We start from the raw sequence: 15,532 nt of genomic DNA, 5'->3' as shown, positions 1-15,532 counted from the left end.
GGCCCTTGGGGGTCCCTTCCAACTCTACAGTTCTATGATTCCTCTGCAGGGGGCCCAGAGGATCTGGCCCTAGATAGCCCCTTCCCCCAAGAGCTCAGAGTGATAGGTGCAGGTGGCAGAGCTCATGTCATCCTCCCCCTTTCCCTGCCCCCCCCTTTTCCAAGGACTCCAGGAGTAAACTTTAGGGGTCAGCAAACTTTTTCAGCAGGGGGCTGGTCCACTGTTCCTCAGACCTTGTGGGGGGCCGGACTATATTTTGGGGGGAAATAAAAATGAACGAATTTCTATGCCCCACTGTCAGGAAACTGCCATCAGTGCCGGAGGGAGAGAGCAAAAGCCAGAGGGATTCCAGAGAGCATCCCGGGATTGGGAGAGGCAGCCCATCTTCTGGGGAAGGAAATCAGCGTAGCACCAGTGGAGAAGGGGGGCAGATGGGGGAATCGGTGAGGCGGTCCCATGACTCCTTGCCGGGGACCAGCGGGGAGAGTAGGGGTCCTCCGCTGCCCACACCCTCCTTGCGCAGAAGGCTTCCGCGCAGGGAGAGTAGGCGGAGACTAGGCGTCAAAGAGCTTCTTTGCTGGAAGAAGTTCAAGAAATGCCCACTGACGGATTCTGCCAGCGATTGAGACAGCTACGGGCGAGTGCCTGTCTGGACAGAAAAGGTTCACTCAGGCAACCCAGCCAGGTGTGGCGCCGACTTACGCACGAGCAACCCCTAGAACCATTACACCCACAAATAACTCAGAGATGCATTTTAAATAAAAGGGCACATTCTACTCAGGCAAAACCACACTGATTCCTGGACCGCCTGCGGGCCGGATTGAGAAGGCAATTGGGCCGGCCGGATCCGGCCCCCAGGCCTTAGGTTGCCTACCCATGCTTTAGACTAGAGCCATCTGCAGTTCAAGGATTAATCTGCACCTGGGAACAAAGCCCCCCCCCCCCCCACCCAGAAACAGGACCTGCCACCCAGCAAGTGAGGAGGGAGGTTGAGTTGGATTTGCCCAGGGCCACACCTGGAGTCCAGGGCAGAAGCGAGGCCACACCTTAGAACTCATCTCCATCTAATTAAGGATCTTTACATTTTTATAATATGCAGAGAATAACATGTGCTGAAAAACCAGAGAGAGGAGTTGAGGGAAGTCTGGGGGTGGGGTGGGTAGGAGGGGTTTTTTTTCTTTTTGGGGGAGGGGGAGGGGAAAAATGGGGGGATGAGGATTATGTGTTTTTGATAAATTGTTATGTTGAAATTCTTAATAAAAAATATTCCAAAAAAAGGGGGGGGGGAGAGAACTCATCTCCATCAACACACAGAGAGACACAGACACACACGTCCTTCTCAACCCCAACCCAGTGCTGGTGAAATCTCCCAACACAGGGGGGTTGGACTAGATGTCCTCAGAGTCCCTTCTGACTCACAAATTCTGTGACTCTGTGTTAAGCCAGATGGCTCATCCTCAACAGACACAGAAGCAGGGAAGTCTCGGAGCCTGCTGTCTCAGGACCGAATAGGCTCCCCTCCCTGCCCAAACCCTTGCCCACTGCCTTCCTCACCCAGCACCCCATTCCCCAACAGCGGGATGAAATGAGGTCGCTGCCCGCTTCTGCAACCATGGCACAGAGTTTGAAAAAGCTGCAGAAGAAGTCAAGAAGCTGAAGACTCAACCAAGAGATCAAGAAATGCTGGATATCTACAGCTGTTACAGACCATCCTGGGATGCTTGATTTCAAAGGCAAGGGCAAGTGGGACGCCTGGAATTCCTTGAAAGGCATGTCCAAAGAAGATGCAATGAAAGCATATATTAGAAAAGTGGAAGAGCTGAAGGAAAAATATGGAATGCAATAAACCCCTTTCCTGCATGCCTTAAAATGGAATCATGCCTTACTCTACTAACTTAAACTGTGTTACACAGCATGGCAGTGCCAAGACTTGATGCCACCTTCTATAATTAATAGCTGTGTAAATTTACTGTGTAAATTTACTAAAAGGGACGCGGGTGGTGCTGTGGGTTAAACTACAGAGCCTAGGACTTGCCGATCAGAAGGTCGGCGGTTCGAATCCCCGCGATGGGGTGAGCTCCCGTTGCTCAGTCCCTGCTCCTGCCAACCTAGCAGTTCGAAAGCATGTCAAAGTGCAAGTAGATCAATAGGTACCGCTCCGGCGGGAAGGTAAATGGCGTTTCCGTGCGCTGCTCTGGTTCTCCAGAAGCGGCTTAGTCATGCTGGCCACGTGACCCGGAAGCTGTACGCCGGCTCCCTCGGCCAGTAAGCGAGATGACCGCTGCAACTCCAGAGTTGGCCACGACTGGACCTAATGGTCAGGGGTCCCTTTACCTTTACCTAAATTTACTTCTAATGGTTTGTATAATAAACACTATCAAATTCAAAAACAAACAAAAAAACCAGTGGGATGAAATTACCTGCCAAGGTGAGGTTGTGGGTCTTGTTGCCGTAGAGCCCAAAGATGTACTCCACAAAGTAGTGTTCTGGGGGGAGGGCATGGAAGCAGCCCCCTGCCAGGGCATGATAGGCAACGGCTGCCAGCACCTGCCCAGCTGGCTCCGAAGCTACTTGCTTGGAGATCCGTGCACTGCTCTTCAGGATCTGGTCCACTCCTGCGCAGGGCTGGGAAGGAGAGGAGAGCAGGTCAGGCGACAGGCTGAGCCTCTGAGGCTGCTCAGCCGAGCAATTTATTTCACAGGATCCTAGAATTTTAGAGCTGCAAGGGACCCCCAGGGGGCATCTAGTCCAACCCGCTGCAACGCAGGAATCACAGCTACTTATTTGTGCTTTATTTTGTAAGCCACCCTGACAGCCATGGCTGCAGAATGTCTAGAGATGTACTTAATTTAATGGCGAGACAGAGGAATAACAGCGGGTGGCAGTAGAGAAGCAGAGGACGTGAAAAGGGAACGGAAGTGTGGGAATTTAGCGACGGGAGCAATAAGAAAAGCCTGTGTGTCTTGAGGCTTTTTTGTCTTAGTAATGAGGACTAGAAAGTTGGCCTTGTCATATTTAACTAGCTTTTAACTGCTCCCACCTAGAATTTTCTCAAGTTCGGTCTTCTTCCCCTTCCTTGCTAACAAAGGCCAGATGATTAACAGTAGAGAAGATTAGAGTTGCCAGCTCTCCCCTCCTTAATTATAGTGTGACAGGCAGATATCCAACAGGTAAAACTTTACCCCATCAGGAAAAGACAGGAAAAGCTTTAGCTGTCTAATTTCCATGCCACCGTGGAGCTCCAGGAGGCAAGGAGGTAATGGCAGGGAAAGGGGAATGCTAGCATTTTAATTACGGTTTTCCTTTAACGGGCATCACCATTTATCAGGAAATTTGTCTTGGCAGCATCTCTCAAAAACATTTGACCTGGCCAGGTGAGAGTTGTAATCAAAAACACCTGAAACTCAACAACGTGGGGAAGACTGGTCTGTACATTAAGCTACACATTGATGATAAACTTATTAAAATCTTACAGTGTACAGAGAAATGTTTTGCTCTGTATCACAACCCTAGAACTCACGGACACCCCATGAAATGGAATACTGTCCGAATCAGGGCAGACGAAAGGAAGGCCTTTGTCCCACTGCACCCAGTTAACCTGTGGAACTCCCTGCCACAGTAGGCAGGGATGTCCACCAATCTAGATGGTTTTAAAAGAGGGTCAGACAAATTCATGGAGGAGGAGGGCTATCGATGGCTCCACAGTTGAGAGGCAGCAATGCTCCTGAATCCCAGTTTCTGGAAACCCCAGGAGGGGAGAGTTGTCCTAGGGTTCGAATTCTGCTTGCAGGTTTCCCATCGGGTGATCTGGTTGGCCACTGTGAGAACAGGAGGCCGGGCTGGACACGCTGATGTTGGGTTTTTCAGCTACTTTAAAAAGAGGCTGCATTTTAAATTGCATTTTGACCTGTATTTTAAATCCCCCCCCGCTTTCCTCCCCCCTTTCCCCCCCTATTATGTTTTTGTTGTTGTTTAGTCGTGTCCGCCTCTTCCTGACCCCCTGGACCAGAGCACGCCAGGCCCTCCTGTCTTCCGCTGCTTCCCGCAGTTTGGTCAAACTCATGCTGGTAACTTCAAGAACACTGTCCCACCATCTCATCCTCTGTCATCCCCTTCTCCTTGTGCCCTCCATCTTTCCCAACATCAGGGTCTTTTCCAGGGAGTCTTCTCTTCTCATGAGGTGGCCAAAGTCTTGGAGCCTCAGCTTCAGGATCTGTCCTTCCAGGGAGAACTCAGGTCTGATTTCCTTAAGAATGGATACGTTTGATCTTCTTGTAGTCCATGGGACTCTCCAGAGTCTCCTCCAGCACCAGAATTCAAAAGCATCCATTCTTTGGCGATCAGCCTTCTTTATGGTCCAGCTCTCACTTCCCTACACCACTACTGGGAAAACCAGAGGTTTAACATATGGACCTTTGTTGGCAAGGTGATGTCTCTGCTTTTTAAGATGCTGTATAGGTTTGCCATCGCCTTTTTCCCAAGAAGCAGGCGTCTTTTAATTTCATAATAATCCAGTAGGCTCCTCCTTATGTTCTTAATCCAGAATTGGGATGGGAGTAGATTCTGCCAGCAGATCCTTTCCCAGGTGTTACCTCTCTTAGGGCCCTCGTATTTATGGGACCGCCTCTCCTGGTCTGCCCCGCAGAGAACCTTAAGGTCCACGAATAACCATAGTTTAGAGGTCCCGGGCCCTAAGGAAGTCAGACTATCCTCCCCCAGGGCCAGGGCCTTTTCAGTGATGGCTCCGACCTGGTGGAATGCTCTGTCCCAGGAGACCAGGGCCCTGCAGGATTTAACTTCCTTCTGTTGGTCCTGTAAGACAGAGCTATTCCGCTTGGCCTTTAATTTGAATTCAGCCTGATCTTTTATTTCCCTTTCCTTCCCTCCCCTTTTATGAAGATCACCCGCTCTGAGACCACATAGCTAATTCTCCCCTGGCCTCCTCGCTGGCCCAAGGAGGACCAATTCAGCCAGCTAGCCCTGGGGATTATCTAATGCTTATTTCCCCTAAATTGATTTTTGAATTTTATTGTTATTCATGTTTTCATACTGTATTTTATGCTGCTTATGCAATTAAGTGTTTTAAATTTGTTGTTAGCCACCCTGATCCCGGTTTTTTAACCGGGAAGGGCGGGGTAGAAAAAAAAATATTATTATTATTATTACCTCATTTCTTTCATTCTCCTGGATGTTTCTCTGAACGGCCCCCATCAGCTCGGCCACCTTCTCTCGATCAGGCGCAGCGGGAGGATTCCCCTCTAAGAATTCGCTCTGCAAAGTGCGGACCTTGGCCACCCAGTCTCCGTCCGCCACGGACTGGCAAGCTGCCATGGGGTCAGTGAGGTAGTAGACCAGGCCAGCGGAGAATGGCAACAGCTCCGAGGATGTGAGGTTGGCACCCCTGGACGTTTCTCCCTTTGTGAGTGTAAAAATATCCGAAGCAGAGAGACACTGGAAGGGGGAAAGAGAGAGAGAGGAGGGGGACAGTTTGTTATTTTTGCGCAGATTTTTATGGTTTTCATTATTTGAATTTTTATTATTTTGGTCACTGACCAGTTCCAACCCACATACAATATCAAGGAAATCATAAAACACAATAGGGATACATTTGAATTTGCAATTAGGTATAACAGGGACAATACAGACATAGCAACAGTTAAAAATATATAAATTAAAACTTAGTCACTAACATATAACCTAAAATTATCATTTAAAACCTTAATCATGATGATAGCATAGCTTGTTCCCTACGTTTTATGGCAATCACACAGAATTTGGCTACCCTTAACGTGATCTCAGGATCCTTGTCCTCTACCAGGGATTTTAGACATTGAAGTTCAGATTCATTTGGAGATTTGGTTTTCATTATTGTCTTTTAAAAAAATAAACCCTATGGTGTTTGTTCGTTTTTCCTTCGCAAGCTGCCTAAATGATTCTGCTCATGGGTGGACACATTTAATAATAAATAAACGACATCTGACACAGAGTGCTGTGTAGCTCCGAAGCTTGCACACGCTGACATGAAAATAAAAGAATTTTTTGAAAGTAAAGCGGCCTCAAAGCTTTGTGGCTCCTCTAAAACTTCTGGAGGGCACCTGGTTGGGGAAGGCTGGATCAGGCCAAAGATCCATTGCACCTAGCGTTCTGTTTCCTGCAGCTATCAGCTGGATCAGGGCCTCTGACATGCAGGGGACAGAAGATTAATAAAAGTGAACTTCTCGGGTGTTATCAGCACCAGATAAGAGGTGAATGACTCAAGTGAGATTTGAACCCAGGTCTGACTAGCCCGCTCAGCCTGCAACTAGATGGGTCTGGATAGCAAGGGCTGAAACAAACCATGGAGTCCTTGGCTTTTGCCCTGGTGCTGATAAAGGATTGCTGAGCTGTTTGCAAAGCCTGGACAGGTAGGTTAGGAATTCGCCAGTTGTTTGAAGCTTTTCTATCAGGTCTGGTTGGGGCCAGATGACATGAAACTCAGCCAGATGGGTGGGGTAATAATAATAATAATAATAATAATAATAATAATAATAATAATAATAATAATTTATTATTTGTACCCCGCCCATCTGGCTGGGTTTCCCCAGCCACTCTGGGCAGCTTCCACAAAGACCAAAAATACACTAATATTAAGGGCTGCCTTAAGATGTCTTCTGAATGTCAGTTAGTTGTTTATCTCTTTGACATCTGACAGGAGGGTGTTCCACAGGACGGGTGCCATCACTGAGAAGGCCCTCTGCCTGAGTCCCTGTAACCTCACTTCTCACAGGGAGGGAACCACCAGAAGGCCCTTGAAGATGGGCCTTAGTGTCCGGGCAGAACGATGGGGGTGGAGACGCTCCTTCAGGTATAGTGGACCGAGGCTGTTTAGGGCTTTCAGGGTCAGCACCAACACTTTGAATTGTGCTCGGAAATATACTGGGAGCCAATGTAGGTCAGTGTAGGTCAATGATTATTACTATTAGAGGCAGAGGCAACCCCTTGCCTCTTTTTAATTCAGGACAAGAAAAACCCAGACCCAGAAAACTCTGATCCCAAATGCCAGAGAAGTGTAGGTGGTTCCCACAAGGCATGGCACAGCAATAACAGCAAGAACCTTTATTGAACGACATAACTGGGAAACGGGCAAAGCAGCTGTTTATATACATTCCTGAAAGCCTGGACCACTCCCACTCCCAACGTGATTGGCTGTCTAAACTTCCAAGCTGCGAATCACGACTCAGAGTTCAAGAGCCAATGGAAGAGGCCCAAATCCTGAAATGTTCTGCGATTGGACATATCAAATCAGAACACAGGAGCTCAGAATCCTTAGTCCAGACCATGGGTAGGCAACCTAAGGCCTGGGGGCCGGATCCGGCCCAATCGCCTTCTAAATCCAGCCTGCGAACGGTCCAGGAATCAGCGGACAGTGGTACCTCTGGTTGCGAACGGGATCCATTTTTCCCCTGATTGAATAAGTCAGGTGAGTGCAGGAATGCAGGAATTCTGTCACTCTTGACACGGCAAAGAGGTTGCCTTGCTAATTTCTACAGGTCAGCTGGCCGTGAATGGCATAGGAGCAGGCCAGACCTGGTCAGATGGCAATCCTAAGGCAGGCACCCCCAACCTTTGGCCCTCCAGATGTTTTGGCTTACAACTCCCATGATCCCTAGCTAACAGGACCAGTGGTCAGGGATGATGGGAATTGTAGTCCAAAACATCTGGAGGGCAGAAGGTTGGGGATGCGTGCCCTAGGGGGATCTTCTTGCTTTTGATTATTACCCATCAAGGATTTCTTCTTGAAAGAGGTGGAATGTAGCCATGTTCCAAATAAATCCGACCTGTGCAGGTTTTCCGCTACCCGCCCCGCTGCAGTATCGCTGCGCCTGCCGAAACTGCTATAGCTCTATCGTTCCAGGGATGGAATGCCTTCCTCCCTAAGGCAAGTGTGCCTCGATTTGTGCCAAAGTGGGTGGCACCCCAGGGGAAGGTGTGCATGATCACACCTGGAGCCTGATATTCTCACCTGTGTACTCCCAAGCGTGACGCTGGCAGAGAGTACAAAGAGTCATTCTCTCTGTGTCTCTTGCAACCTGGCACACGTTCAGCTTACGTCTGGGTGCCTGCATGTCTCCTCCGCACTGTGAAATACGAGGCAGCAGGGGGAAAAAAAGACCTTTTTGCACAGTGCACGGTTCAACTGTGGAACTCTCTGCCACAGGAGGCAGCGATGGTTGACAACTCGGGAGGGCTTAAAAAGAGGGAGAGATAAATTCACGGGGGAGAAGAGCTATCTATGGCTACTAGCTGCAGCGCTTCTGAATGCCAGATGCTAGAAGCCACGGGAAAAGAGAGTTGCTCTTGTGCTCAGATCCTGCTTACTGGTGTCGCACAGGCATCTGCTTGGCCCCTGTGAGAACAGGATGTCGGACTAGATGGGGCAGTGGCCTCATCCTGCAGGTTCTGCTGATGTTCGTCAAGCAAACAGCGACACATAGTTCTTCAGTGAGTCTCCCTACAGCCTGCACCCAGCAGAATAGGAATTAAAGGGGAATCTGCAAAGTAAATATGGATCTGCTGGGAGGGATGTCTAGAGGTTAGCATGGTCGATCCTAGCAGTATGTCTGCATCTGGAAATAAGATGCGGAGGTGACAGACAGCGGCGTAGGAAGCGGGGTGCAGTGGAGACGGTCCGCCCCAGGTGCCATCCCAGAGGGGGGGTGACAACCCCCCCCTGGGCGGATCGCACCGCCGTGCTGCTCCGGATGTAGGAGCGGCTAGCTGAGCCACTGGTGACAGAGGAGAAGAGCCTGCAGGATCAGGCCAGCTGCCCATTTAGTCCATTTGATGAGGAGGGACAGGATAGAGACAGCGTGGCAGAGTGATTAGAGCGTAGGACTTAATGTGCTTCACAGGGTTGTTGTGAGGGTGAAATGGCAAGGGGAAGGATCTTGTAACAACAACAACAACAATTTATTATTTGTACCCCGTCTATCTGGCTGGGTTTCCCCAGCCACTCTGGGTGGCTTCCAACAAAGATCAAAAATATATTAGAATGTCACAAATTAAAAACTTCCCTAAACTCGGCTTCCTTCAAATGTCTTCTAAATGTCTGGTAGTTTTTCTCTTTGACATCTGGTGGGTGTTCCACAGGGTGCCACAACCGAGAAGGCCCTCTGCCTGGTTCCCTGTAGCTTTGTTTCTCGCAGAGAGGGAACCACCAGAAGACCCTCGGAGCTGGACCTCAGTGTCTGGGTAGAAGGATGGGGGTGGAGACTCTCCTTCAGGAATACTGGGCCAAGGCCATTTAGGGCTTTAAAGCTCAGCACCAACACTTTGAATTGTTCTTGGAAACATACTGGAAGCCAATGTAGGTCTTTCAAGACCGGTGTTATGTGGTCTTGGCAGTCGCTTCCAGTCACCAGTCTAGCTGCCACATTCTGGATTAGTTGCAGTTTCCGGGTCACCTTCAAAGGTAGCCCCATGTAGAGCGTATTGCAGTAGTCCAAGCGAGAAATAACTAGAGCATGCACCACTCTGGCGAGACAGTACGCTGGCAGGTAGGGTCTCATCCTGTGTACCAGATGGAGCTGGTAGACAGCTATCCTGGACGCAGAATTGACCTGCGCCTCCATGGACATCTGTGAGTCCAAAATGACTCCCAGGCTGTGCACCTGGTCCTTCAGGGGCACAGTTGCCCCATTCAGGAACAGGGAGTCCTCCACACCCGCCTGCCCCCTGTCCCCCCAAAGCAGTACTTCTGTCTTGTGCCCAAAGGTGGGGTTGTTGCTGGCACCTGTCGGTCTTGAGAGACAATGGAGTGTGCCTCCGAGGGTGAAGTCAAACCACTGCATTAACAGCACTGAAGTGACCTCCCTGGCATCTAAGCCTGGGCAGTGTGTCTGGGAGCCCTGGGCTGCCCAGTTGACAAGACAAGCCACCCCCCCAGCCTTGCTGATCCAAAGGAAAGCGGAACAAGACATTTGAGACCAGCTTGGGTGCAAGAGTTGGCAGAAGGAGGCATTCAAGGCACCATCCAAGCGCCTTAGGGACTCCCCTCTGGATTTGTGGAGGGTGCCTTCTTTGCAAAAGAAGGTTGCTGGGCTCTGGCTCCAGCTGAACCTCCTGGAGGGTAACTAAGACAACCCAAACAGCTGAGGCCCTTTCATCCTTCTTTTGCAAAGGAACAGATCAAACGGGAAAGGAAGGGTCAGGGCATTTGAATGCTTTTGATGCGCAGGAGATGCAAAATAAATGCATTTAAAAAATAGGCACCACCCTAAACAGTTGCCTCCTCCTCCTTGATCCTGTTCCTAAACTAATCATCAGCATAAAGGCATTTTCACACAGCCTCTGGGGTTTACCTGAGGGGGCCACACGGATTTTTTGCATTTGCTTCTAACATGTAAAGAATTTCTGGTGAATGGAGGCTTGGGGTGGGAACAGCAGTGGGAAGAGGACAGAGCTGATCATTGAAGGCAGGATGCAACCAGAAGTTATGTGCAAGCCATAGGCGTAGCCAAGGGCGGGGCAGGGAGAGGCAGCAGCCCCCCTCCCCAGATCAAGTAAAACAATAGGAATACTTAACTAACTGCCTGATCACATCGGTTCTGCCCCCCAACCCAACAAAAGTCCTGTCCCCCAAAAGAATCCTGAGGGTATACAATAGCCATCGCCAAATATCTGAAGGTCTGCCGCATGAGAGATGGAGCAAGCTTGTTCTCTTTGAGGCAGGATCCGAACCAACAGATTCAAAAGGCAAAAAATGAGATTACAACTAAGCATTAGGAAGAGCTTTCTGATGGTAAGAGTTGTTCAATAGTAGAATGCTATGGAGTCCACCGGGACGCAGGTGGCGCTGTGGGTTAAAGCCTCAGTGCCTAGGGCTTGCTGATCGAAAGGTCTGCGGTTCGAATCCCTGCGACGGGGTGCGCTCCCGCTGCTCGGTCCCAGCGCCTGCCAACCTAGCAGTTCGAAAGCACCTCCGGGTGCAAGTAGATAAATAGGGACCGCTTACCAGCGGGAAGGTAAACGGCGTTTCCGTGTGCGGCTCTGGCTCGCCAGAGCAGCGATGTCACGCTGGCCACGTGACCCGGAAGTGTCTCCGGACAGCGCTGGCCCCTGGCCTCTTGAGTGAGATGGGCGCACAAGCCCAGAGTCTGTCAAGACTGGCCCGTACGGGCAGGGGTACCTTTACCTTTACCTTTACCTTTATGGAGTCCACCAGAGTCCACCAGAAGGTGGTGGACGCACCTTCATTGAAGGTTGAACGGCCATCTATCATGTATGCTTTAGCTGAAATCCCTGCATTGCAGCGGGTAGGGCTAGATGACCCCGGAGGGTCCCAACTCTACAATTCTATGATATTATCTCCGCTTCGCTGTTTTCAAAGGCTGGCTCTGTGAAAATCTGGGTCCTGGGGTTCGGACTTGGCCGAGGTCTGCATTCTGCATTGCATTCTGAGGTCAAGCAATGCAATCATGGTTGGTTTCTTAAAAAGAAACGGTCTCAGGTCTCGTTTCCGCTTGGAAGCTGTCACTTTCGATGGGCTAATGCCGTTTACTTCAACTCATTGATAGGAACAATCTGTGGCCATTCAAGGAAATCGACTTTGCGCATGATCAGAGACATGCTTGTCCAGGACAGTAGCTGGGCCCAAAGTCTAATTTACGTTCCAGAGATATTTGGGAGGAGAACATGGAGGAAATCCATGCTTTCCTAGTCCCTACTTTTCTCTAGGCTTAACCTTCCCAGAGGGACGCAGGTGGTGCTGTGGGTTAAACCACAGAGCCTAGGACTTGCTGATCACAAGGTCGGCGGTTTGAATCCCTGTGACGGGGTGAGCTCCTGTTGCTCGGTCCCTGCTCCTGCCAACCTAGCAGTTCGAAAGCACGTCAAAGTGCAAGTAGATCAATAGGTACCGCTCTGGCGGGAAGGTGAACGGCGTTTCCGTGTGCTGCTCTGGTTCACCAGAAGCGGCTTAGTCATGCTGGCCACATGACCCGGAAGCTGTACGCCGGCTCCCTCGGCCAATAAAGAGAGATGAGCGCCGCAACCCCAGAGTCGGTCACAACTGGACCTAATGGTCAGGGGTCCCTTTACCTTTACCTATGATCTGGTGCCAGGGCAGGAGAACGGGGATTCACCCAGGAAGGGTTGTGACCAAGGGGCAGGAGGCCTGAGGGTTCAACCGCTGATGGCATCTCCCAACAGGGCTGGAAGTGTCCCCTGCCTGAAACTCCAGCAGACAACCAATTTCCTAATCTACTGGGAGGAATGGGGTTAGCCTATGATCTGGAGGTCTGTTAATAACTGACTGGATTCCAGGTAAGGCTGGAGGACCATTGAGAATTCTTACAAATATTGCCTAGCAAACTGTTCCAGGAATGTGAGGCACATCCTTCAGGTGACCACCTGCCGAGGGGAGGCGTCTGGGCACAGGCAGCTGGGCGTTGCATCCTTTGCTGAAATTTCCTCATCTGCCCCATCGTTTTCCTGCTTTTTTGCAGGGGGTTGGACTAGATGACCCTCGTGGTCCCTTCTAAGTCTAAAATTCTACAACCTCTTGCTCCGAGTTCTTGCTCCTTCACCTGATACCGTTTGCAATTTCTTACTTCCTCTTTTTTGGAAAAAAACCCTTTCATTCATTTAAGAGCATTCCTGTGCTTGGGCTGTCAGCTGTTCTGTTAGACGAGCTTTCTCCAAAATCAGATTCTGGCCCCAATTCATCTGGACTGAGTACCACCCTGCGATTATGCTCTTATTAGAGAGCCCCATGCCCCCCCCTCACTTTACACATATCCTTATGAAACAGACGGTGAAGATAACTACACCTTTACCCTCTTTTTAAGACATGTTCTATGGCTTTGCATTGCACGGAGCCCACAGCGAGGGCAACTCCATACCTGCCAACAGTTTGCAGGCAAGAATGGGCCCCGCGTCAAACGACCTCATTGCAGGGGGTTGGATTAGATGGCCTCTGGTGGACCCCATCCAGTTCTAGGATTCTCTGCCCTTCCTGTTGCCAACCCTCATCCCCTACGTGCTCTGGGCAGATTCACATCATCCCCCCCCCCAAAAAAGTGCACCCAACACACATTTCAAGGGAATGGCTTCCCCTCAAGTACCCTGAGAACTGGGGTGTTGGGGAACTGTAGCAGAAAACTATAGTTTCCAGGATTCTTGGAGGGGGAGGGCAAGTCATGTGCGCTTTAATATACGGTGTGGATCTGCTGGCAGCCATGTCTGTTCATATCAGCCTGTTTTCCACTGGTTTTAAAGCTGAAAGTTTTCTTTGGCTCTCTAGATCCATGATACAGCTGGGGGGAAAAAAACCTCCATTGTCCTGCAACCTGTTATTAAGTGGTTCAAAGTGAGTCTCGCCAGCAGGTGAAATAACATGCTAGGTGTTGCCACGGCGCCTTAAATGTCCACGGACGGGAATTTTGCATGTCTCGCCATTCCTGGCAAAATGCACGCAGCCCCCCCCCCCCACAACACAGTTCAGAGGCAGAAGGGAAAGACAACTGGAAAAACTTGCAACTGGGAAGTGTCCCAGTGTGATGCAGGGGGTTAAAATGTGGGAGAGACCAGGGTTCGAATCCCCACTGAGCAAGGGAGCTCATTACGGTGGCCTTGGAGGCCAGTCGGTGCCTCTCTCAGCCTAACCTACCTCCAGTGTCGGATTTACGTATAAGCTAAACAAGCTATAGCTTAGGGCCCCACTCTCTTGGGGCCCCCCAAAAAATTTAAAGAAAGAACAAAACTGGACGTACATTTCCAAAATGTAAGATAAAAATAAAATAAAAATAAAACCTACATACAGCAACAGTGTTTTGTGTTGTGTAGGCTGCTATTTGTGATGTGCAAATGGCTTTAGATACCTATCAGGTCCATAAATTACCATATAACATATATTCAAAACAAAAAACAGCAAGAGTTAGTTATTGACAAAGGACAGCTGGACATAGAAAGGGCCCCATTACCTTCAGGAGCTGAGGGCCTCATCAAACCTAAATCTGGCCCTGGCTACCTCGCAGGGCTGTTGAAAAGGGGAAGGGAGCCCTATGCAATGTTTTGAGCTTCTGGGATAAAAGGTGGGATATCAATCAATAATAATAATAATAATAATTTATACCCCGCCCATCTGGCTGGGTCCCCCCCAGCAACTCTGGGCGGCTTCCAACAAAACACTAAATACAATAACCTATTAAACATTAAAAGCTTCCCTAAACTGGGCTGCCTTTAGATTTCAATCAATCAATCAATCAATCAATCAATCAATCAATCAATCACAACCGTAAGACTGAACGAAGCACCCCGCAAAGACCAGTCAAAGCTCCTGTGGTTTTCCCAGAGACAGATAGCAGGAGAGAGAAAGGGATTTTCCAGATAGGAACGGGATTTCTCCCTGGTTGCCTCCTTTTCCCAACACACCCCTCCTCCCATTCTGCACCCAAAGCGAGCGAGGCCAGCGGCATCCCATCAAGGGCACCTGCCTCATCCTTCGGACCTTTGAACCCCGGCTGGAGTTTGACCCAGGCGAGCGGGAGAAGACTGCACACCTGCCACCATCCTCCTCTTTACCTTTTCACACGGCACTGCCGGGCACTGCACACGACCCACCGCAATATTTAACAGGGACTCCAGGGTGCCCTGGGGCAGAGCGCCTTCTTCGCCCGACGCCAGGAGAGTCCGCAGCTCCAGCAGGGCCGGGTCCAGGCTGGCATCCTCCGGGCCGGGCCCTGCCATCGCCATCCCTGGGACACAGAGCAGGAGGACGACGGCAACGACGGAGGCTGCCCAGGGGAGAGGTGGCATGGCTGGGTTGGCAAGGCTGTCTTCTGGAGGAGACTGGCAGGTGTGCCTGCTGCTGCTGCTGGCTGGCTGCTTCTCCAAGACAGGCTTTGGGGCAGGTGCCCAGGTGCTGTAGACTCTCAGCTGCCCCGCTCTGCCGCTTGCGATGATTGGCTCAGGATAAGATTGCCTCAGGTTAACCATTCCACAGAACCTGTCCAGCTACGCAGATCCCTCACCTTGATAGAGGGGCAGGTCTTGGCAAGCAGAGAGGCAGAGGCGGCAGACCCTGGCTAATCCGAGCTCCTGGGTCACCAGGAAAAGAGGCGAGCAGCCAAGGCTCCAGCCAGGGAGGAAATGAGCCAGCTTTAGCCTCCAGCTTCTTGCCCAACCGTCCTCATGAGCTCACCCACCCAACGTCCCCCTTTGGGGTGGAAGGGATCCTCCGCTGTTACCTCATATCCAGGCCACAAGGGTGAGGATGAGGAAGGAGGGAGCGAGCGAGCGAGGCATTCGGTGGGTCTTTTCACAACTGGCGCTCAGAAGATCCCCTTTCAGCCCAGAATGAGTCATTTTGTGTATGTGTGTTGAACAGTTTGAAAGGCTCCTGGCTGGGTTCCAGGACAGAGGGACATCTAAAGTGTGTGATTTTTTTTCTTTTCTTTTTGGGGGGTGTGAGTGTTTGGTTTGTGTGTGGATGTGTGTTTTTGTTGGGCTTTCTGTAAGCTGCATTCAAAGCTTTCCAGAGGATTAGTATTCC

General features: G+C 50.3%; 1 protein-coding gene across 2 annotated transcripts in view; it reads right to left on the bottom strand.

Annotated features, from left to right (window-relative positions):
* The window catches only part of SLC39A4 (solute carrier family 39 member 4), a 61,427-nt gene that overhangs the window by 24,133 nt on the left and 21,762 nt on the right, over positions 1 to 15,532 (bottom strand). The window contains exons 1-3 of one of the 2 annotated variants that reach the window (XM_083749136.1): positions 14,563 to 15,528; positions 5,167 to 5,451; positions 2,421 to 2,625 (exon numbers count right to left, since the gene is read on the bottom strand). In XM_083749136.1, the coding sequence (XP_083605262.1) occupies positions 2,421 to 2,625; positions 5,167 to 5,451; positions 14,563 to 14,976 (904 nt within the window). In that variant the 5' untranslated portion in view covers positions 14,977 to 15,528. Of the gene's footprint in view, positions 1 to 2,420; positions 2,626 to 5,166; positions 5,452 to 14,562; positions 15,529 to 15,532 lie in introns of those variants that run through there. The other variant, XM_083749137.1, reaches the window with a different exon arrangement.

Source organism: Podarcis gaigeae (genome assembly GCF_964106915.1).
Source record: "Podarcis gaigeae genome assembly, chromosome: 7".
Classification (NCBI taxonomy): Eukaryota; Metazoa; Chordata; class Lepidosauria; order Squamata; family Lacertidae; genus Podarcis; species Podarcis gaigeae.
Note: the sequence above shows the minus strand (reverse complement) of the source record. Positions and strands in the feature narration are given on the sequence as shown.